The sequence below is a fragment of the Lepisma saccharinum genome, chromosome 27, assembly GCF_977018435.1.
Source record: "Lepisma saccharinum chromosome 27, izLepSacc3.1, whole genome shotgun sequence".
Lineage (NCBI taxonomy): Eukaryota > Metazoa > Arthropoda > Insecta > Zygentoma > Lepismatidae > Lepisma > Lepisma saccharinum.
The window spans coordinates 56,192,240-56,218,194 of NC_139255.1; the positions used below are offsets into that span (position 1 = coordinate 56,192,240).

A 25,955-nucleotide genomic window follows, 5' to 3' on the forward strand; every position below is an offset into this window, starting at 1 on the left:
TACCAAGCACCAAAAGAACTACAACATAGTACTCCCCCCCCCCTGCACAGTTCAATGAACCTACGCCAGCATTTGATAAGGGCACTGATTCTACAGGGAAAAAAATATTTTGGACGCGTACGTAACCACTCATGCACTGCTCGCTAACTGTACTTCGTTGTCATTCTGGAACCTCAATTCACTTAGTGCATCTTTCAGTGAGCCAAAAGTGTGGAAATCGGAAGGTGCAAGATCAGGCAAATATGGAGGGTTGGGTAAGCACTCAAACTTTAGGTCCTCGATGGTAGACAATGTGACACTGGCAGTGTGTGGTCTTGCATTGTCATGGAGCAAAAGCACACCAGTGGACACCAGACCACGTCGTCTCTGCAGAATGGCTGGTTTCAGTTTTTCGCGCAAAGGGTTGGAGTAGATGGTACTGTTTACATTATGACCAATGGGCATGTAATGTTCAAGAATTGGCCCCTTATCCCAAAAGAAAGATAACATGACCTTTCCTGCAGTCACAGCAGTGACAGAGCAACCTGGATGCGGAGAATCTTTAACACTTGTTATGCCCTGTTTGAACTTCTCATCTCACTCGTACACTTGTGAAAGACTCATACAGTTGTCACCGCACTGAACTGTCATGCGGTGATGAATTTCTATCGGTTTCACACCTTCACTCAACAAAAGTCTCACGACACTTCGCTGCTCCAGACTCCTGTAATGGTAACTGTTTCCCAGTGTCTTGTACGCAAGTCAGGCCCAGCTATGAATAGCTTACAGATACCTTCAAAAAATAACAAACACATAACGTTCACGATAGTATTTTAGATTTCTTATACTACTTTTCCAGTTATTTATTGAATGCACCTCATATGTATTTAACTATAAGTGCATGTATAACTAGATAATGTTAAAAATGTGTATTCAAGTTTATACTAGGGATGACCACAAAATCAGGATAATGATATTCTGATTTCAAATTATCCAATATCTATTTCAGATGCAATGGATAATTTGGATATCTGAATATCCAAATAATTTGGATACTGGAATAATCAGGATAGTACAGATTTGATGAACGATTTGTAGAAAATCTGTATAATAAAATATGAACAAGACCAATAAAAAAAATATGTGCATAGCCTGTAAAACAATAACACTGTCCGGAAAATGCACATTTGGATATCTGTTCATTTTGGATAATCCAAATATCCAGATATAGGATATCCGGATAATTTGGAGAATCAGGTTATCAGATACCTGGATAATTTGCATAATCTGAATATCCAGATAAAATTTTATCCAGATTTTGCCATTCCTAGTTTACAGTATACATGGTGGCTCAATAAGTCACTTAACACCCTCAGTACAAGGCCACTGCGGCATGGAATGTGAAAATGGCGATGACCAATCATTGCCTGGCCAAGGGGGAACCACATTGAAGCCACCCACACGGTCGGCGGCCATCTTGATGTCCGCCATCTTGAATTCAACTTCAGAATTTTAAATGGGAAGGGGGTCGTGCGACATATCAAAATGGGATAGAATTTCACGAGAAATGCAATGGTGAAGGTTTTTTCGACGTATCTTTAACCAGTAAAAAGTTATGACTGAATTCTTGTACCAATTTGCTCCTTTTCGAGGTGTTAGAAAAATGCCTTAAAATTTGTTTAGCGCATCGGTAATGCATCGAGATCAAAGTGACGTCTAGGGAGAGAAGTTCGCATGCCATTGCACACGATTTTAATCGGATACATCCATGAAGAGCTGCGCATTATGAATGGTTGTCGCGAACAATTTACAGTGTGACGCTTCCATTGAATTAAAAGTCCTTCACAGTGACAAGGCTAATGTTTATGTTCAGAAGGAAGTTCATAAACAGAATATGCGACCCTTGTCATCTGATAACTAACTTTGGACAGAAACTGCTTCACAACGTTCCCATAAGTGTTCTGGTGTTCTTCCCTATTGAAAAAACTCTGTAAAAAGTACCTTCTTCCATAAGCAAGGATGAAAAAAACTGTTTATTTAACAAATCCAAGCAGCCCTAAGCATTTAAGTTCCGTTGATGGAAAATTGACTAACCAATCGTGTTCCACACAGCACGTCACACCATTAACTTACCAACACTAACCATTCAGCTTTGATCTGTCGAAAATGGGTTATCAGATAAAAAGCATCGAATATTCTGTTCATAAACTTCCTTCTGAACATAAACGTTAGCCTTGTCACTGTGAAGGACTTTTAATTCAATGGAAGCGTCACAGTGTAAATTGTTCGCGACAACCATTCATAATGAGCAGCTCTTCATGGATGTATCCGATTAAAATCGTGTGCAATGGCATGCGAACGTCTCTCCCTAGACGTCACTTTGATCTCGATGCATTACCGATGCGCTAAACAAATTTTAAGGCATTTTTCTAACACCTTGAAAAGGAGCTAATTGGTACAAGAATTCAGTCATAACTTTTTACTGGTTAAAGATACGTCGAAAAAACCTTCACCATTGCATTTCTTGTGAAATTCTAGCCCATTTTGATATGTCGCACGACCCCCTTCCCATTCAAAATTCTGAAGTTGAATTCAAGATGGCGGACATCAAGATGGCCGCCGACCGTGTGGGTGGCTTCAATGTGGTTCCCCCTTGGCCAGGCAATGATTGGTCATCGCCAGTTTCACATTCCATGCCGCAGTGGCCTTGTACTGAGGGTGTTAAGTGACTTATTGAGCCACCCTTGTACAGTGAATTTAATAAAGAAAAGTTGCTGGTTGAATAGGAAGCAGATGGTGATTTATTGATAACCCCCCCCCCCAACAACCCCATAACACCTCCCTGCCAAAATTTACTCCCCTAAATTTTTCACAAATTTCCAATTTATGGTCCTTTTGATTTCTTTACACCCATTTAATACTAACTTACACCATCCCCCAGATGGAAAATTCTGGATAAAGCCATGGAACCTCATCAAGGTACCATTTTTACAGTAACTAATAATGGAACTTTAGTTGTGCTAGTAATTAAGGTTGTTCTGATTTTAGTGCAATTTCTTGCATTTAGATAAATCTAGAAGTTCTTCCAAAGAAGCATCATCATTTACGGGTAAACCGAAGTTTACAAAAAAAACATCGCCACATAATAATCACACCCTGTTTTTTCAGTCCAAGAATAGGTTCATAACCATTCATTGTGTAAACGTTGCATCAGCACATCAGATAACAAAACCAATGATAGCAGAATGGACACAGAAGATTAAATTTTTGTAAATCCATAGTTTGCAACAATGTAGTAAACTTTCTCAAGTTGATTCATTTAGTATATTTTACTTGCCTTTTCTGTCACTTTTGGCTAATCAGGAATATGGATTTTCTCAAGTGTAATATTTTGTCTACAATGCAAAAATCAGGAACAACTCATGCGTTAACTTCTTCTTTCAGACCAGAAAAGTGTTCGCTCAACTGTTACGAAGAAATAAAGTGTTGATTTGGACCATTCAATTTTAACATACTATATTCACGAGTATATTGACGAAAAAACGAAATGTGAAATAACACATTTTAATGTTAATTTTTCATGTTTCTGAAAAGTGTGTGGTGCATTTTACTACCCTCTTTTGTCACCAAATGATGCGAAATGGCCTGCAAAATGTGAAATAGACTCTTAAACACGAAATACACTTTCAGAAATTTGAATTATCCTGTGAAAAATTCATTAATTCTGCTGGAAATAGTTAAGAAGCAAAAATGGAACCCTCTATACATGAATAAACTTAATGCTCTGGTAACTAGATAAATCTGCCATTAGAAGGGATACGAAGCACATGTAAAAAAAGGGCCGATAATTTTTTACTTGGGACTGGCAACACTGACGAAGCTGCGCTTGATGGGAACATGCTTTAGTATTATGTGTCTTTAACAGAGGTATATTTCTCAGTGTGGAGGTGTGTATGTGTGAGTAGCAGGAAGATGAAATGGCTGCTGTAATAGAAAATCCCACCAAATGCGAGGTGAGGTCGGTGATTAGATTTCTCAACGCAAAAGGACTGAGTGCAGCTGACATTCATCGGGAATTGTGTGCCATTTACGGCCCAACAGTAATGAGTGAAGGAAAGGTAAGACAATGGTACCATGCTTTTCGGCAAGGACGTTCAAATGTTCATGATGACGAGCGGAGCGGCAGGCCTAGTGTACAGATGGATGACCTTGTGCAACGTGTTGATGAGAAAGTGCGATCCAATCGTCGTTTCACCATTACTGATCTAGGCAAGGAGTTTCCTGAAGTGTCTGATAAAACCTTGCACTGAACTGTAACGGACAATCTGGGTTATCGCAAATTGTGTGCGAGGTGGGTGCCAAAAATGTTGACAAACACTCACCAAGATGAGAGAATAAAATCAGCACTTGATTTTTTGGCCTCCTGGGAGAAGGATGGGGATGACTTGTTTTCTCGCATAGTGACTGGAGACGAAACCTGGATATCGTACGTCACTAGTGACTCGAAGCAGCAATCCATGCAATGGTGTCACTCCGGTTCACTGAAACCGAAGAAATTCAAGCAAACACCATCACATCACAAAATCATGGCAACCGTGTTTTGGGACCAAAAAGGTTTAATCCTCGTGGAATTCCTGGAACCAGGATGAACCATCACAGCAGATGTATTGCCAAACACAGTTTAATCTGCAACGGGCCATCCAAAACCGGCGAAGAGGAACGTTACGGTCTGGAATTCTGCTTATTCATGACAACGCCCGCCCACACACAGTTGACCGTACTGTTGCGATAATTCAAAAATTGTGACGGGAATGTTTTAATCACCCACCATACAGTCCAGATCTTGCACCAAGTGATTACATTCTGTTCCTTCATCTCAACACGTGGCTTGCTTCGCAACGTTTCAATGATAGTGAAGTTCTCACGACATCAGTTCTCTACTGTCTAAGATCCCAGGCGGCAGATTTTTACGCAGGGGGTCTACGTAAACATCTTCCACGGTACCAAAAATGCTTGGAGCATCTATCATGGTGACTATGTAGATAAATAACCAGGGTATGTACTTGTATAGCATCAAAATAAAAATTTTCTCGCTTGATTTTATTGTCTGTAATAACCAATCGGTCCTTTTTTTTTTTGACATGCCCCTCGTATGTTTATTTAGTGTAATAAGTGCAGTTTTTATATCAAACTTTGGATTATATTCACAATTTTAAAACCAAAATGTCATTTTTATATACTGCTTTTGAACGTGAAATTCGCTCTGTTTTTGTACAGAAATTTTGCTTTATTATTTACCAAAAATATGTGCCTCTCTACCTATAAGTAATTTTTAAATACAGGTAATTATTTTTTAAAAAGCTTCATATAATGGTCGCAACCTACTTAAAAAAAATGATAAATCTCTGACGACTATGTGGTTTTATTTTCTTGAACTCAAAGTGAAAATGACAAAAAATGTATCACAGATGATAGCAACATCCAGAATTTGATGCTTACGGTAAACAAACACCTCAGTATGTATGTCTGCAGTCTTCACACAACATAATATTAACCACTTATTGCATGCTAGATGGTAAAGTACCTTTAGCTTCGCAACAGTTGGAACCGACACGTCCAGCATCTCCAGCATCCTGGAGACTTCTCCTTTGAAGTTTGCTATGAGAGTACTAAGCTCAGTGTTGCTTTCTTCATTCTCTGGAGAAAGAAAAATTAAATCATGACTTTAGTCAAAGAAGTATAAGATTTAGGGATCACCACAAAATCTGCATTTCAAATTATCCAGTATTCATTTTGGATGCAATGGACAATCCACATATCTGAATATTCAGATAGTATGGAAGTGAAATACAAACACGACAAATAAAATAATATGTGGATAGCCTGGATGTGGATAAGACTGTCTGAATAATGCACACATTCGGATATCCAGGTAATTCAGATAATCCAAATATAGGATATCAGAATATCCAATATTTTAAATCTGGATAGAAAATTATCCGATATCCAGATAAAATGTTATCTGGATTTTGCCATCCCAAATAGGAATATCTGCCATAGAGAATCAAATTAGGAGAAAGGTCAAGATGTAGATTAAATTAAAGTTTACAAATAATGGAATTACATAAACTGAAGGCAGAAAAGTACCTATTAACATCCATTTTAAGATACAGACATTATGGCCAAACTATTTTCTATTTTACATTGCTTTTGGCAAATCAAGATGATGATGATGACGACCAGTTGAAATTAATGAAAACACACTTGGAAATAAAAAGCCATGAGCGGGCCGGGAGTCAAATCTGGAAAATTCAGTGGTGGGATCATGAATAACAAACCCGGCCACCTTCGTTTTGATGCAAGGATTAGGCAAGTCAGACTACAGTTTCAACAGATTGAGATTTTATATTAATTTTAATTTTATAATAATAAAATTAAAACTGTGCAATTGTGAAACTGACAAGGCCAGCTGGACACCGGATCCGACACGATGAGTCATTTTTGTTGCAAACTGACTCAGGAAAGGTTTAACATGAGGCTCTTATGGGGCGCTGCATACCGGACGAAACATCTGGCTCAAGTCACATTGCGATGGTTTGCGACAAAACAGTGAACGTCTCGTCGTGTCGGATCCAGTGTTCAGCTGGCCTAACAAATGTTGGATTTATGCTACTAACACAAACACTACACAAGTTGTTGATATTAAACATATTTCTGCTAATAAAGGGATAGAATAAGATCAAATCATTCAATCTCGGAGAAAAAATAGAGGTAAAAAATTGGGACAACAAGACACCAAGAATTTCGAATCTTATTTTTTAAAAAACAAAAAAACAAATAACAAACACATCTGTTTTTTGAAATGCAGACCCACTCTGAGTTATTTTGTCATGACCAGACGATGCAGAATGGAAATACTGAATAAAATAACAATAACAGAGTTCACCAACATAGAAAGGTAGAACATAAGTCAGTACAACTCATTTATTTTGTATTCAGAAACCAGTGCCAGGGATGAGTGAAGGTACAGTCCGGCCAAGGGAAAGGAAACTAGCTGGAAAGTATGATTCCAAACGCGAGAGGGGAAGCAGCTAGAACCACCAAACCACTCTCTGTGGCATTTTGCTAGCATGGGCTCGCTTGTTGTTTTTATTACTGCTTGCTGTGTTGTGTGGAGTTTCGAAGTGGAACTAAGAAAACTGTGATGTTTTGGTCCCTGTTGTACATTCTGCAAAATGCCCTTGATATAAAACACAATGCCACAAACAATTCAGTTACTACATTTTCTTAATTATACAAGGGTTGGATAAAAAGTAATGGCAACAGTGGTATAATTGGTACTTGACTGTATTGGCAGAGGAGCACGTGTTACATTCCTTCAAAGTAATCGCCCCTCATCTCTACGACCTTCTGTCACACGTATGGAAGGCGCCGTACACCGTCAGCGCATCCATCTCTGTCGATGACCCGCAGTGACCGCCATATAGCACGTATGATGGCTTCGCGCGTGTCGTAGTGCTTCCCGCCCAGTGGTTCCTTCATTTTGACAAAACGGTCGTAATCACACGGTCTCATACCGGTGAATACGGCGGATGTTCCAGTACCTCCCACTACCAGTTATGCAGGAGCGCCGTCACATTGTTCGCAGTGTGACACCTTGCATTGTCAAGCAGGATGATGGGACACCGTGCTGTCACTTCCTTCTTAATGCGAGACGAAGGTGGTGTTGCAAGAAGGTGCAGAAGTAGGCTGCGTTGACCGTCTGCCTGAGAGACGTTGTTCTTCTTGCCTAAACATATTGTTAGTGCACTTGCACTCTCGTCCTCTGCTTCAGAGCACTGCTGTTATTGACTGAATAACATACAATCGCTCCCACTCACTATACTTCCTCGTCTGACATTCCTTTATCAGCCACGAAACGCTTGTGGCGCTGTGACTCACCCCTTTCACGGGACAGCAGTGTTACCATTACTTTTTATCCAACCCTTGTATTTATAATACTATGTATAATAATACTATTATTCGTGAATATTATCCTGATCACTGCTGTGTACATTTGTGCTAATTATAATATTTACTAAGGAGATCAATTTAATTGAATGATTCAAATAAAGTTACTGGTTTAGAAACAAGTTTACCTGCTATGACGTAATGAATACTTTCCTGATATATTCTGTGTGCTTATATAGTATATGGATGGCAATTTTTTCATTCTGCACACTTCCATAATTCGTAAACATCTCTACGTATTTTGGTGGCGATGTTATTATGTTTCAAACTTCATTGTTGTTTCCACAGCAGACGATTTTCACGGAACCTGCTTCGTGACGTCACCCCTATTTTGCCAATGAACACGTCCAGTTGGCACATGCGCACTTCCGTCCATGCTCTCAGCTAAGGCAGCCAGACAGTAAAGACTCAAGGATTCTCTACGTGTGAATGAATATCTATACTATCAAAGTATATCTTCATTTCACACAATACTTTCTTTGTAATGTCTAAAATGAAAAATTATATGATACACATGAATACACTTAAAAGTTTTCTCGATTATTCCCCCACCTAATGCACCTATTTTGATTTGGTTGGTCAAAAGTTCGCGCCTAAAGATCCAGGCTCCAGTCATTAGTTCGTGATTGTTTATTTTCTCAACATTTCACATGTATCTTCATCATCAGCAAGTCACATGCAGAGTATATCAAATTGCATAGGAAAATAAAATTTCACTAACTAAAAATGTCAAGAAGAGTATTACTATTATTAAATATGGAAGAGGTAATCGTACCTTCATCAAGGGAAAATTTATCCAGCTGTGTAACCACGCCTACAGGGTACGGGACTTCCTGTACGAGTTTGTCCAGCTTAAACCGACACAACCCTGAGACCAGGAGCGTGTACGATGGTTGCGGCCAACTAGTTCCCGTCACCTGAACAACTACAGCTGCTGTCCCAATCGGGTGCAGGCTGCTCAGGTCATACACATTCTGAAACAAGGAAAAGTTCAAATTAATGTCACATACACAGAGAAGTTTACCAAGACAGGACCCACAACTGGAAGTGGGATCTCTTGACTGGATATAAGTATTAAATGAAGAATACGTGAAGCATTTCTGTAGCATGTTACTCCTAGTTTAACATTTAAATACCGAGCTGGTATAAAAATGAACCATCGTGTATATTATTTACTAACGCCACGCTGGTCCATTTTTGGAGCAAGCAGCATTGTCACGTAGTATGTAGACTTTTGGAACATGGTGTGACTGAGATAATAATCACAGATACACGTTTTGATTTCTACATGAGCCTTGCACTATGGCATTAGTAATTAGTGAAACTGAAATTTGATTCTGAATATACTGGGGATGGAGAAGGGGGATCCTAGATACCATAGGGTTATAGTCTAATCAAAACGAGATATGATTCATAACTCAACCAATCATACTTTCCGAGATATTAATTTTTATTTAAAACATTCCAGAATTTTAAATTTTCCATTGAAAATGCACTCAGTGTTAGCACAAATGCCAATAAGAATGGCCTCTGCATTTAAGAGTTAATTCTACAAAATAAATACAAAATCAGAAAATAATACAATCTGTGCTCATATCGTTATCTTGACATTTCAGTTTCAGTAGGAAAAAAATCTTAAGTACAGTAAGAGTGGTAGGAGACCCTGTTTGATTACTGGGGTGGGCAATCTAAGGCCACAATTCTTATGAACTTGCACCTGCATGAAGCAACTCTGGCGTTCAACCAGCATATAATAAAGGAGTACCTGGGAGCTGCAACCCTGGAGGTGGCAGCCAGAGCATGGTACTGATCAGAGTGACTCCAAAAATTGGCCACCAAGATAACGAACGTGTGGGGCCTACCAACACATCCCTCTATGGCATGGTGCAGTGACTTTATGGCACAAGTTCCGTTTGTTTAATTCAGATTTCATCATGCAGGCATTTATTTCATGGTTTGATTTATTTTTATGTCTGTGGACACATACTTCACTCTTGCAGCCAACCATTTGTGTACCATTGTCTAGGTCATGTGTGTGTGGCGAGAAGAGGTTTTGTAGATAGGAGTAGGGACGTCGTTAGGGGCCGGGGGGGCACTGGCCACCCAGAACATCCACGTGGCCCCGGCAAACTGTTCTACACTTGCTGAAAATTTTACTTTCATGACAAATATTGCAAAATAGTTTTTCAGTATTTTTTTCTTTCAGTTAGAAACACTGTTCTTAATTTGAGTGGAACGAACCCAAAACCACATTTTGTTCTCGTTTTCCTGGTTGTAGCTAAAGTGGATGTCAGTGTAGGAACCTAGAACTTCGTCGTTTCTCGGAATTTTGAGAGAGTGGTCTTTCCACCCCTAGCAGTCGCAGGTCAAAAACAGGCAGGGTTGGGCGTTGAGTGTTGCCGTTGTGTCCAAACGATGTTTTGAGCTTGAGTAGATTATAGAACGACCGCTTGTGCAGCAGTAAACCACATAAAATGCAAACAGTTGCAACTGGTCCAGAATTAGAGTGCAATACACGCTAAATAAGTATAATGGTGGCAGGATGCCTCATATCTCCGGGTAAGTACGTAGTATTATTCGCACCAAATATCTATTCTACCATTGAAACAGTCTAAAACACGCAACGTGTTAAAACTAATTATCTTCACAAACTGTTCGATTTCTCGAGTCGCATATTTTTCTCGATATCGTGAAGACAGATTTTGAGAATCCTCTTTAACAAACGATTGCGCAGTGATAGCATTGTTGCCTTGTAATCGAGGAATCCCACGTTCGATACATTGGTGCAGGTACACAGTGGTCCGGATCTTACTTTAAACTGCAGGTCCAGTACCGATTAGCCTTACTGTGCATAAAGTGGACTTAAAAACACCAACTCAACTCAATTCCTTAACAAACTTTTAGAAGAATCCAAAATTTAAACAAGAACAAGTAAATACATTTTTGTAATTTTTAAGTAAATTATTATTATTATTGTTATTATTTTGGTTTTTTCGTATGAATCTGCCTCACACAGTAAGCTTATTATGTTGAGTCAAGTACAACCCTTGAAATAAGTCACTGTTAAGACATGTGAGGTTGCAAATGTATTTAAGCATCTATAAATAAATAATAACCCGTGGTTCGACAGACCTGGAAGGGCTTTGGCCTATCTCCCGACTGCCAGTCTCCCTCTCACAATCCTACCTGAAGGTGTGGAGATCTTTAACCAGTAATGGGGTGACGTGGGGTCAGCACGTCGAACCCCCAACCGTTATAGGGGATATCTGTAAAGAATAATTATATTCTTGTGGTAAGGAGTCGTTGTCATTTAACAGACGTTATTGATTTATTCCATCAGCATTATTTAAACTGTAGTGCCATACTGAACTTACCAACTTAACAAAGGCACATTAATTGCTAAATGAGGCATTTTCCTTGTGTTGCAGAGCAGGTTCAGTTTTTGGAGTATTGCAATGTTTTACACAGTCCGTTTCGAAGAATTTTGAGAATATTGATGTTTTGTCAGAGGGACCACCCCCGAATAAATATCTGTGGATGTTTTACAGGTTTCATCATATTAAGAAGGTAATTTCCGGTGCAACTTTCCTCCGTACAACATGTCTCTTGCCACTCAAGCTGAAGAGCCGATTCATAGGTGCAACGACCTTGGCAGCAAGAAACTCTGATTGGCACCATGTTGACAAAAGACTCAAGAAGTCCCGCAACCGACAGAACTCGAAGCGCTCAGATCCTACGGTGACATACATTTTGGTTGAATACAAACGGATGCATTGGTAGGAAATGCAGTGATTTTATGGGCCGTCCCTTTCTGGGAAGTCGGGGACCTTTTGAAAACACACTTTCCCTTCATGCACACCAGGGGGACTAAGCCAGGTCACTCCCTCCCACAAAATCTTCTCTTCATCTGGCTCTGGTTATGGGCCGTGCCGAAACGCACTGCAGGTAGCTAGGACTTTCTGGGTTAATTACTTTATGGTTCAGCATGGACATAGGCTTTTCAAATTGCAAGAGACAAAATTCTACTGTTTGTCCCTTTTTTTGGCGGGAGATGAATGACAAAGGGAAAGACCATAATAAGCCTTTGTAATGTATAGAGTTTATATCCTTCCTTGGTAACTTTCCACTCATTTTCAAGAAACATCTGCTTCTTTTTGCCCTACTGTGTTGATTGGTCGACAATTGATGACTGTCAGGTCAGCTAGTTTGAAGAACAGTTTGATCCAAGAAGTGGTTTCGTAGTTAGTTTCTGTAAACGTGAGATTCCGATAGGATCACGGAGTGCTTGAGATCTCATTTTCATGCATTGCGAGTGAAATTTCGAGTAATTTGGTTCATTTTACTTTGCTCTTCTGTTACATTTGGCTAATTGCGAAGATGGGGATGAGTGATGATATGATTAAATTGATCAATGGACACAACAAACACCCATGGTCAGTCCGGAATCCGAACCCGGCACACCTTGCAATCATAGCACGATGTGCTAACCACTCCACCACGGGGGTAGGCGAAGTGAAATTTCGAGTGTGAAGCTGCCAGCTTGTTTTCCTCTCGAAAAAATTGAAGTAGGATCGACTGATCGACCAAATGTCCAACACAGGAGACCGCGTTTGACTCCCAGCATGGTTGATCTCACATGTGATGAAGAATAAGTCACATTTGAATTAAGGAGGGAAACGAGGTATGTAGTCAACTTTATATAGTAGTGTGAATGCTCTAGAAATAATATGTTTCAAAATTCTGCATATTTTGTGATTTTTCTTCATTTAGCCTCTACCAGGGTTGTCAAAGGTCCATCTACCCATAACTTCTATGGGTTTTATTGGGGTCCGTTGCAGGACTGGAACCTTCCTTCTCGCACAATTTAAATTCGGTCCTAGTAGTGTATTGTTCCATTAGAAAAGGATACTGGATCGTATTTAAATTGATCCGGAAAATATTCCTGCGCCGAATTTTAATTGATCCTGGAAAAAAGGTTCTTGGACAGTGTTTAAATACAGCCGCAAAATAAGGTTCCTAGACCGTATTTAAATTTTACCGAAAAAAGAGTTCCTGCACCGTATTTAAATTCATACGGTAAAAAGGTTCCTGGACCGAATTGAGGCCTAGAACCCATTTACACTTGCTGATTTTCTCTCCCGGATGTGAAATGAATTTATTTACAATACCTGGACCATAAACAACCCTGGGATTGTTAAAGATTAGGGAATGCATACATTCTAATTTGTTCTATAGGACCGGAACATTTTCTCTCGCACAATCTAAATTCGTACCAAGTTGCGAATTGTTTCATTTCAATACGGAACTTTGACCCTATTTAAACTGATCCGGAAAAAAATGTTCGTTGACCGTATTTAAATTCTTCAGGAAATAAGGTTCCTGGACCAAATTTAAATTCATCTGGGAAAAAAATCATGGACCGAATTGAAAACATTACAGATGAAGAGGTTCCTTACGGTCCAGAACCCATTTACGCTTGCTAATTTTCTCTCCTGGATGGGAATTGAATTTATTTAAAATTCCTGGACCTTTAGCAACTCTGGCCTCCACCCGCAAATGCAGACGCTGTGGCTGCTGCTTAGTGCTTAGGCGGGAAAGTTGACTAGACATACAAATAAAATTAATCCAAAGTTATATAGCGAATAATAGTTACTTACATAATAATATCATGAAATACGGAGAGCCAAATTACTTATCAAGCATTTTCTGTTATTTGCCTATCCTAGTGGGAGCGAAAATCTTTTGCCCTTGCTGGTGAACTCGGTTCCTGCAAATTCAAGATGGCATTTTCTAATTTTCATTTCTATTTGGGCCGACAACTCCGTGGTGGAGTGGTTAGCAGGTTACGCTACGAAACAGAATGTCCCGTGTTCGAATCCCGGCCTGAGAACGTGTTTTCTTTGTGATGGTCTTTTCATCAACTTAATCTTAACTCATTCTCATCTTCACGATTAGCCAAAAAGTGTCAGAAAAGTTAAGTAAAATTAACCAAGTCAATCAATAATTTCTATTTCGTTATTTTACACCGCCTTTCTACCTCTTGGGTTAAATGCGACGATGAGATTGAATGATGATCCGAAGGAATAGCGATGCGAGACATGATGCAACCACACCTGTCCAAGGTCTGAACCTTGGACATCTGGTTTCGTAGTGCGTCATGCTCATGCTTCGGGAGTGGAATCCTTCGAATGAAAAACTATAAAAGTAGGGTGAAAGAAAACAACATTGTACTGTGCAAAAAAGCCATGTTTAGGTCCTCTAAAGAAAACTACAGTTATTCAGTAAAATTATTTTTGAAGGACAAAGCCTCCGAAGTGTTTTTCCATTCGGTGACGCGTGGTCATCACATCGAGTCCCATCTAGTTTTGAGAGTGGAATTCGCTTACATATTGATTTCAAGTAGCTTCCCAATTGTCCTCACGGTGTTGGGCCATCACAGAAATTTTGGAGTTTCTACCAGGGATCGAACCTTGAAAGACTAGAGCGCAATAATTTGAGCGCACGGGAATTTTGTTGTTTCTATTGCCATCATATATTTAGTTTTGCACGCGCAAAGAAGATTACTTTTAAGAAACCAGATGTGTGCATACAATTTCATATATATCGTCATCATTCTCCAATGTGTACAGTACGACGCCACGAAAGACTCGTGCATGTCCCATAGAATAGTGGTTAACGGTGTCGCCTTGCACTAAAGGCCGCCGGATTCGGTTCTGGTATAAACAATATACATGGGATGCCTATCTTGAACTCATTACACAAACATTTCATTTTCGCACTGTTGTCATACTTGTACGTACACCTAATACCAGCACCCTTTTATATCTAAACCCACAGAAGAGGGTTTTCTCTACTTCTCAATTTTGTTCGAGCAAATTTACAAATCTAAGGAGTAAGGACTAATGACATTGTTCTTGGTATCTCAAAAATCTGACAAGAGAAAATACATGGATTTTTAAAGACTGTCTAGATGCCATTAAGTTAATAAGTTCATTCTGCATTTATATTCCAGAATAATGGACGTGGATTTCACGAGTCTATATCCGTAAATTTTTGGGGGCTACAGGAGAAAATAATGTTCTCTTCCAACAAGATTATATATATATAAATATACTTATGTAGGCCTATATGGTATATTAATAGTTTGTTAGTTTTTAATAGTTTGATAGAAAAAAAAATCTTAAGTTTTGGGCCCCCCCGAACTGATCAACCTAGCTACGTCCCTGGATAGGAGTCAGGTTTACAGCTCTTGGTATTCAAATATCTCTAAATGCTTTTGTGGTTAGGCTAGGTGGGCCAGGTTTAGGGATCTTAGCATCACAATGATTTCTCTAAATCCCTTCAACATCTCATCACGTTGGTGCTGGTCTTCAGCACATCCCTTCGAGCCTCTTGTTGGGGGTAGTCTGTGGAATTCCTTGTCGATGGGAAGAGAGGATATTTGTGTAAGGTACCTTTTACATAACCTTTTCGCTGATAAATAGGACTTTCCGGAACTGCAAATATTGCTAATTGCTTTCAGAAAGCTTCAAATTTACTTTCACAATCATTTCCACTATTCTGCAGTACTTTCTCTTTCTTCTATCAACAAAAAGTGCCTTGTTGATGGGTAATTCCATGTCAAATTAAAAAAAAAAATGTAATTTGATGTCATGGATTTGACTAATTTTTGGTATACACACTTCCTATCATCTGAAATGTAGAAAATATTTTTTTCTTGATTTTTCACTTTGCTGGTTCTTGAGTTATTGTATTTTGAAAATTCCCCAAAAACCGCTGAAACTTTAAATACAATTTGCAAGAGACCTGTTTCAACTACAGGGCTGGGCATGGTCTCATTTTAAAGCTTATGAAGAGGGCTTTTATTTGATATACAACATGCTTGGTTTTTTGCAAAATAAAAAAAAAACAAATTTTGAAAGTGTTTTCAAAATTTTATTTTACAATTTATAAAAAACGAAATTTTCAAAATTTTTACACATATTGGTAAACTGAAGGTTCAGTCAAAATTTCAAGGTCAAACTTTTCTCTGGTATCATAAGAAAAGTGAATTCCTTTCAAGACCATGCGATGATTTAAGTTTACATATTTTACATACTTAACCACATTATAAATACAGAAGCATACATACCAAGAAACTGCTTAGTGATACAGAAAGTCTTTCTTTGATAAAATGTATGATGCTTGTGTCATCTCCTCTGGCTTCAGCTGGTATGTTTTGCCGGTGGCTGTTACAGGGTCCACACAGACTGCATGTCTTGGGATTTTAAGAACATCTGGTCGCCTTTGATAACTAAATGACTTGCTAGACCACAAGGATGCAAGAAAGACACCTGCACTTCATGTTCTACATCATCTTTCGAAAGGACACATCCCACCCACCAATTGGCATCATACGCACACACTACAAAAACTCTGATGTGTTCAAAGGGTACATTTTCAACATCTGCATTAACTTTAACACAATGTACCAAAGTTTCTTCAGATGCAGAAAACACTTTAGTCTCCACTATTTCTGTGCTTACTGGTTGGAATGAATGAAACCTCTGAGTCCCTGTTACAGCTACAGCTTCACCAAACCATGTCTGTAAGAGTCTCTCTTCTTCCTAATATTCATCATTTGTCACATAAAAGAAAGTTATTGATGGAATGTTCTCCTTTCCCCACTCAAATACCTGGAGTGGTGTCATGATTTGGTTTGAAAGAGGATTCTGGAGACTACCTTTGGTTGCCAGCCTCTTCACTGTCCCTCCGACACCATCACGCACTCCCTTACCATGTGCTGTTGCATAAAAATGCCACTCGGCCGCAACGCCATCGAAATTGCACAAATTTGCAAAGTTCTTGCGGTTCTTATATTGCGTTTCTGAACCATCAGAAAAGTTAATCTAGTTTCTGTAAGTTTGGTAGACAATCAATTTTCAATAAATCTAAAAGCTTACTTTGGAAAACATGGACAAGAACTGTGTTGTGAATCAAGCAGTCTGAAACGAAGACATAACTCTTGTGTTTTAGAATATCTTCATTGTCCTTAAAATATACTACAAATGGATGAACTGTTGCCATTGAGTTGTTCCAGTGGAACCCTTGTACTTCATCCTGCAAAATAAGTAAGTAATTATCAGCAAAACCATATGTCACCACAGCTTCATCATGCACTAGAGAACTTCCCTTTTCAGAAAAATATACTGATTGCTGTTTGGCTATAAAATCGTGTCTCTTGAGGTTGATCAACTGATTTGAAAAATCTTGAACAAATTCCTCTGTGGATTTAATAATTGTGTCAAAACAACAGCGATCCACTGATATCCACAGCTTGTAGGTTATATTTTCAATCATCTCTTTCTCAAGGCTTCCTTGAAATCAATTATACTGGGGCAGAAATCACACTCATCTAGCAAACACTTCTGTTGTGGTACTCTGCACATTATTTTTGAAAGACAATCTTGGTATGTTTTTAATGGATTTTCATGTTCTTGGAGAGTTATTTTATTTAAGTGAGCTCCAGCTATCATTAGTTTAACATTTTGATGAGTGGTACAAACACATACAGTGTGCGTACCACTGGCTCCTGCTATTATGCAACTCTTTGGTCTTAATTCTACAAATTTTGAAAACTTAATCTTAAGTAGCAAGTATTTAGATTTAAAAAATTCTGAATATTTCTCTCAGATTTCCCGGGATCAATCTTTTTTTAACGTGGATATGTTTACCATCCGTCTCTTCACGGAAACATAGTCTTTCTTGCCAGGCATTTGCCTGCTAACTTCAAACTGCAGTAAGAATCTTTAACTAACGAGGCTGTTTCTTGTGGTAAAGTTTTCCAAGTCTGGGATCAGGCGAGGACAAAATTCCCTTCTCTTCGATGAGTTTTTTTTTTGCTTTCCTTGCTATGTAATTACTAGAGTGCGGATTTTGCATATTTGCATATTTTATTCTGGTCCTCTAATTAATATGAAACCTGGTTCTAAAGTGTTTCAGAGCATTCCGAACCGAAGTAGGGGAGTTTTAAAGTGCATATAAATGCATATTTAAGGTGTTCGTGCATATTTACTGCATAAGCGCATATAAATGCATATTACCTGAAAAAATCATTAAATTGATCGTTTTTTTAAATACCGTGCGTCCATTTCGATCTGCAGCCGAGAGATCGGGAGAAGCGTGGCGGGCGGCGCTGACGGAGATGACGACATTTGCGGCCTGTAATGCCCGCTTATTTTTTTAGACATATGCAGACATTTATATAAATATTGCAAAACGAGCACTAACCTGTGTTATAACACCCAAAAGTTCTTCTGTAATTCATCCAAGTTCTGCTCTTATATACACAAATAAATACGCTATAGAAACGATGTTAAGAGCCACAGATAATAAAGCATTTTAATCATAGTTTTGACCAGTAACGTCCTGTTTAAGTTTATATCCTTGAAAGAGTTTTGTGGCCATGGGAATCGTTTGGAGGTTTCGAATGTGCAACACTGTATCAGGATTACACTGCAGACGAAACCGATAAAAGTGAATGGTTTTCGTGAGCTTCCTTGCAATCCGAAATATCCGAGCTCGAGTTTTTTGTTCCTTCGCGACTAGATGAAGACAGAGTTGTAAATATAGTGGCGAGCAATGTAAACCAAGAGCGTGTTAATTTCGTACTGTGCGCAAGAGTGTTATTCTTGGTTACTTGCAGTTACTTGTTTGTGTTATTGTAGTGTGTATGTGTGACGTGTCAGTGAGACGATTGGAATGCCAGCCGATTCACGTTAGAACAAAGATTTTTTATGTATGACACGTACGTGAAAACAAACTCATGTCGAGACGTGTGTAGGTAATTTGTACAGAAATTCCCATGCGTTTCAACTCCACACAGAGATACGGTTAGACATCTTGTCCTTAAATTACGAGAAACTGTATCGTTAAATTTTAAAACACCTAAGCAAAAATGACGGATTCTAACCGAAGCAAAACTCGATGATATTGGTGCAGCGTTAGAACGTTCTCCAAACAAACCTCTACGCCGTGTTTCACAAGAGATGGGCGTGTCAAAATCATCGGCACATACAGTCGCTAAGCTACTAAAATTAAAACCATACTCTTATAACACAGGTCAGTGCTCGTTTTGCAATATTTATATAAATGTCTGCATATGTCCATAAAAATAAGCGGGCATTTCAGGCCGCAAATGTCGGCATCTCCGTCAGCGCCGCCCGCCACGCTTCTCCCGATCTCTCGGCTGCAGATCGAAATGGATGCACTGTATATTTGTTTACTTGGTTAATGTTTTCTCTGTGGAGTGTTTCCGAGAGTAAAATTTTCAAGCACAGGTGTTCCAAAACCTCTGTTTATGCGCTGCAGGGCAGACGGTCCCCCCTCCTTCACGCATACCTGGCAATGACACAGAGAACACGTGCATCCCCTCCCCCGGCCTTCTTCCTTGGCCTATATAAGGCAACGGAGATTTTTGCTCGTAAACAGTCTGTACTCCGTTGAATTAGTGTAGTTTGCATTGTGTGAAGATGCTGAAGGAAAAATCATCGAATATTGTTTTACTGAAACAGTGGATTATAGGAGAGCGTACTTTACAAACGGACGGGAGAGCGATTTTCTGCAGAGTATGCTGTAAGGAAGTAAGTATAATATTTTTTTCTTTTTTATACTCAACTTGGTCTGTTTGATTTTAGTGAACCGCAACAGTGTGAATCCAGAAGTTATTAAAATATTTTGTATTGTTTCGGATACAATGTGACAAAAAATATCAAGTAGTTCAGCACACAAAGACTGCCATCCACCTAAGAAATTCTAGAAAGACCTGCAAACAGCAAACAATAGAAACTGTACTTGATAAACAAAAAAACAAGTGAAGATGGTTTCGCTGGTGACCTGTGCTGATAGCAGCTAACATTCCTTTAAGAAAGTTGAGCAATCCTGAATTTCATAGCTTCCTCGCAAAGTATTGCACTGCAATTTACATAAATTCAAAACTACTTAGCGATTTTAGTTATATTGTGTTTAACAACTGGAAATTAGTAAATTCAATTTAATACAAGATTTTGCCTTTTTCGTCTTTACCTTCAATGGTCACTATGTGTGTGTAGTACTTTGAAAAATAAATGCATTTCGAGGATTTTTTTGTGCCTAAATTTTTCCTTTAGTGCATAGATGCATGCATATTTTCCACTTTTTTTTAGTGCATATTGATCCGCACTTTAAAGTCGGGATGCGCTAGCAAGCGGCGTGGAACCACCCACTCTGGTAGCGACGCGCTGTTGCCGGATTGACCTACTTCAGGATTTACCAGTATTACGCTCGCGGTGAAATCACAAATAGGAAAAAGTTAGTGAATTCGTTAAAAAAAGCAGGATTGTTCAGTGGAGAGAAGACATTGCTTTCAATTGTTCTTCGCGCACTTAATTTTAAGTATAAAAAATTCAATGGGAGGAAAATACTGATGGAGCGACAAGACATTGTTATTTGGCACTGCCGTTTTCTTCGTAAAATGATTAATGTCGACTTGAGCAATGTCATTTTTACAGATGAAACCTGGGTGAACGCGAATCATGGTATTACACGAATATGGACTGATGGCAGTGCTTCGTCTTCTGTGAAACAACCTCTCAGTAAAGGGGGCCGTGTTATTGGGTGTCATGCTGGCTCGGTTCACGGGTTTGTGGAAGGAGCTTTGTGGGCGTTTCAATCCAGGAAAAGCGGTGACTACCACGAAGAAATGGACGCTGAGGGTTACATTTCTTGGTTTGTACACAAACTGCTGCCAAATATTCCTCCCGGTCAGACAATAATCATTGACAATGCGCCATACCATTCAACACAAGTCGACAAGCCCCCCACGATGTCATCCCGCAAAGGTGATATCATAACCTGGCTGGAACGGCATAAGGTAGCATGCGATATGAGCATGACGAAGGCTGAACTACTGCAGCTCCTTATGTTACACAAACCCCAGTTCCCCATATATCGAATAGACAAGCTTGCAGAAGAAGTGGGACATATTGTGGTCCGTTTCCTGCCTTATCATTGCATGTACAATGCAATCTAACTTATTTGGGCACAGGTCAAAGGGCTGGTAGCACAGAGGAACACTTTGCCACCTTTTTACACCGTCTAAAATTTTGCAATTGACAGAACAGGCTATTGGGGATGTGACAGCAGATAGGTGGCATTCGGCTATAGAATACACAAGAAAGATTTTCTCCGAAGCATGGGAAAAGGAGGGAGTTGAAGAGCAGCAAATTGAGGATTTTGTAATTTCACTTGGGCAGGAAGACAGCAGTGACAGTAGTAGCTCAGATGAAGATGTTCCTTTACCAACCAACAATGAAGATGATAGTGGGATAGCGCCACTGCAATGGTAGCCGGTAAGCAAAAACAACTGATTCTTTAACTACTACTTCTGTTCTTTCATTAATTTTTTATGTTTTTATATACAGGTAGCTCAAAGCATTAATAACACATGTACAAAATGTATCATTAATGTTAAGGAAATCGAGCAATTGCCAAGCGTTTCGTTGTAATTTATTGAACTCTGTATTGCCAGAGCCTGTATTCTCATATAGCTTCCCAAATTATCTCACTTCACACACCCACATGTGCCTCCCCGATGGCACAGTGGTAGGGTAAGTGTTGTCGCCTTGTAATCAAGTAGTCCTGGGTTTGATACCCTGTCGAGGCACATAGTGGTTCGGATCCCACTTCCAACTGTAGGTCCATTCCAGATTAGCCACAGTGTGCATAAAGTGGACTTTAAAACACCAACTCAATCAATCAATTCACACACAATTGATTTGTTCTTGATAAATTCTTCTCCGTAATACAGTAACTCAGTTCTGTAAAATTCTGTTTTAGAGTTGAATTTTTGTAGGTTCCTCAAAATATACACTGGTGAAAACAATTAAAGGGACAAATGGTATTTGTTAAAAGAAAAGAAAAATATGGAATGGCGAGAAGCAAAGAAGGGAGCAGACGATAGCTACGTGTGTTGTACCGTGCCACGGAGTTGTCGATGACGTCGTACGGTGGTGGCGCTGTGATCGCGCGTGTAGAGGTACCCAGTTGGTCTGCGTAGATCGGAGCCGCAGTACGTTGTGAAACACCGTAGCATTGGGCAATCCGTGTGTTTTGAATTTCTGTGTTTACCCATCGTTAGTATGGCGAGTCGGCTTCGTTTAGATGATGCCACAAGATGGAGGATAGTTGGAAGACTCGAGGCAGGCCAATCACAGGCAACCTGTTGTAGGGACCTCGGGGTTCCGAGAATTGTGGTGTCCACGCTGTGGAAACAGTTCACAGAGATAGGAACAGTGGTCCGCCGACATGGTCAAGGCCGCAAAAGGGCTACAACGCCGGCTGAAGACCGTTATTTGCGACTTCTCGCCAAGAGGGATAGGTCCGCGACAGCAACACAGCTGTCTCGAAACCTGTATAATGCAACAGGGACATCAATTTCATGCATAACAGTCGCCCAGAGACTGCATGAAGGTGGGTTGTATGCGAGGCGCCCTGTAGTGTGCATCCCTTTGTCTGTGCAGCACAAAAGAAGAGCCCGGTTATCATGGAGCAGAGAACACCTGTATTGGACGGATAATGATTGGGGGCGCATTCTCTTCAGTGATGAGTCGCGATTCAGTCTGGACAGCGACTCAAGACGTGTTCTCATCTGGCGAGAAACGGGGAGTCGATATCAGCCCTCAAACATTGTCGAAAAGGACCACTATGGCGGAGGGGGTGTGATGGTGTGGGCAGGCATCATGGCAGACGGGCGTACGGACCTTCATGTGCTCGGTAGAAGTTCTCTGACAGGTCAGCGATACAGGGACGAGATCCTTGCACCCTACGTGCGACTTTTCCGCGGAGCATATGGACCGCAGTTCATGTTTATGGACGACAACGCCCGTCCACATAGGGCGCAGTTGGTGGATGAATACCTTCAATCAGAGGATATTCAACGATTGCCGTGGCCTGCGATGTCCCCTGACCTTAATCCCATAGAACAAGTTTGGGATGCCCTTGGACGCTCAATTGCAACCCTCCAACCAGCTCCAACAACCATCGCTGAGCTCAAGTGTGCCTTAGTGCAAGAGTGGGTGCGGTTGCCACAGGAATTGCTAAGGACCCTCGTACACAGTATGCATCGCCGATGCCAGAGTTGTATTGCTGTACGGGGTGATCATACGCCCTATTAGACATGTTTTTTTGGCCTCACTGACAGAGCGTCGGTCAGCTGCTGTGCTGGACATTTGGCATTTTTTGTTTTCATGGGTGGCGGTTGTACCCATGTTTGTTTTCTCATCTATTGTTTTGTTCTGGAATGATATTGTGGCCACGTTTGGCGTTATTTCGTTGTTATCTTTTGTTTTTGCATTAAAAACCATTTGTCCCTTTAATCGTTTTCACCAGTGTAATTTAAAAACGTGTTAATGAAACAAAGTTGTACGTAATTTGTTTATACGTAATTTGCCCTAATTTTCAAGAAATACATTTCATTTGTACATTCTGAAGCTTCAACAATCGCGGCATGACAAAGAAAGCAAAGAGAGGCAGCATGAAATCAAAGGAGAATGATTTGCCACAGTGTTGTTCATAACACAAGACGCATTTTCTTTTGTTGGTAATTGTGATATGATACATAAGTAAAAAGATGCCGGTAGCTGATGCTTGCAATGTATCATAATAAAAACACAACAAAGGTTCTTTCAGTGAAGGTTTTCGGTTGCTGTGTAGAGCAGAAAGATAAAATGTTTCATGCTTTTTTCCCGAGCTTACCAACAGCTGACTAGCCTGTCCGTGTGTTTGTGCGAACGTGGCAACGTAGAAACCCCCCAGCCAGATGGCAGCCAACGAGGAGACAGAATTTGGTCACGTTCTGATTGCACGCCGCTTCTTATCGCGTCCGTACTGTAGTAATTACTAATACCAAACTCATTTTTAATTTTTCCACATGACTAACTTTTGAGCCAAATAGACAAAATCATGAACCTTTTACAATTTTATATGCAGTTTTAAATATCTGTTTAAGTTGCTCAAAGATTTCTGATTTTGAATTGCTACAATGGCATTCTTCTTCATCTTTATCACCTTCTGCATTAAAAAGCGATTGGGTATAAGTATTTCATATTTTCTTTATCATTTCTCTGCAATACCTTTTCGAACTCTACAGTTTCTTCTTACTCACTGGAGACTCACCAAGAGAGATCAAAGAGACATTCAAGTAGTTGAACCCTGTATCAACATCCATATATTCTGAATCTTGGTTACTGCAACTAGCATGATCATTATTTCTTTTTTCTGGAAAGATAGCCTGCTTTTTCTTCCCCAACTGCAGTCTACAGGAAGTGCAAATTTTCATGTCTATTTTCAATTTCGTAATTTAAAAAAATCATCCAAGCTGCCACATTCCTCTGATCTTTACTACACCAGTGTCCCATTATCTTCAAAGGATTACAAAGTAAATGGACCACTTCTTGCCATCCATATCAAGATATTTTTTAAAAAATGAAGAGACTAATAAAGCAAGTTTCGAAAAATTCACAGCACAGAAGTTAACCGAGATGTACACACTCTGACAGCTACACCACAACTGATCCAGTTGGACAAAGAAGCATAGGAGAGCAGGAATAAACAAGTCGCTGCAGGAAAAGGATGACTCACGCTTGAGCATTAACTGTCTCTCACTCATGACACCAAAGAGATACCACCTTGAAATTTTGACTGAACCTTCAGTATAGATGCACCAAGCTTTTTCAAACCTCGGAAAAATGCGAACTACAGGCTTCCCCGTAACTTACCCTAGCAACACTCGTGGTGGATCTATAGGTGTGTACCAATATGTGTAAAATTTTTAAAAATTTAGTTTTTTGGAAATTGTAAAATAAAATTTTGAAAACACTTTCAAATTTTGATTCTTGCAAAAAACTAAGCATGTTGAATATCAAATGAAAGCCCTCTTCATAAGCTTTAAAATGAGACCATGACCAATATCTGTAGTTGAAACAGGTATCTCGCAAATTGTATTTAAAGTTTCAGCGGTGAGCAGTTTTTGGGCAATTTTGTCAGTTTTGAAATTTCAATAACTACCCGCTAAAAGAAAAATAAAAAAATATTTTCTATATTTCAGATGATAAGAAATATGTGTACCAAAATTTAGCCAAATCCATGACATCAAAGGTTTATGCACTGGTTGATTTAACATGGTATTACCATGATGGGAAGCACAGCTGGTTGTATAACGTATGTTTTAAGTCTTTTCTTGCTGATAAATTGCACTTTTCAGAACTCCCAAACAGTGGTAATTACTTTCAATAAGGTGCAATCATTTCCATGATTCTGCAATAGTTTGTCATTCTACTGTGAAACTTTCTACTACAGCTAGAACTATCTCACCAAACGTCTGTGTTACAATATACAACAGTAAATCGAACATAGTTGAAACAAACATAAGGAGTATATATACGCTTTCTGCACTACAGCAGCACAATGCGGAGGGTGTATATATATGCCCTCCACATTTAAGGGGTTAAACATTCGAAACTGTTAGAGACTTTACCTTTGTCTAAAATACAGGAACTAAAAATACTAACACACTTTCACGTACAATAAATTAATTATTGCACATACAATACTTACATCTGCATCATGGCCTGGTTCCTTTGGCAAGATTCCAATGATAATGCTTGACAAGGTGCTGTGTCCAAGCAAACGGCTTTTAACCATGCTCATACTGAGAATATAAAAATGAATTAAAATTAATAGTTACATTGTGTAACCACAAGTCTGTATATTCATACATACAAGATGCACTTCAATTTCAGTAATGTTATTAAAATTTGCATTCTGTACTCATACTCTTAATGTACACAAGACCATAGGGTTTGATGTTAAGAGGGAAAATGACATGACTTGATTTTGGTCTGGCCTGCTCGATAAATATTTAATCGTATTTTTAGTTTGTAAATTACATG

At 39.4% G+C, this 25,955-nt stretch overlaps 1 protein-coding gene across 1 annotated transcript in view; it reads right to left on the bottom strand.

Moving 5' to 3' along the window:
- Lon (lon protease homolog, mitochondrial) overlaps positions 1-25,955 on the bottom strand; it is a 66,060-nt gene that overhangs the window by 36,023 nt on the left and 4,082 nt on the right. Inside the window, exons 2-4 of the mRNA XM_083113019.1 lie at positions 25,621-25,714; positions 8,765-8,963; positions 5,564-5,676 (exon numbers count right to left, since the gene is read on the bottom strand). Of these exons, the coding sequence (XP_082969145.1) occupies positions 5,564-5,676; positions 8,765-8,963; positions 25,621-25,714 (406 nt within the window). The remainder of the gene's footprint in view (positions 1-5,563; positions 5,677-8,764; positions 8,964-25,620; positions 25,715-25,955) is intronic.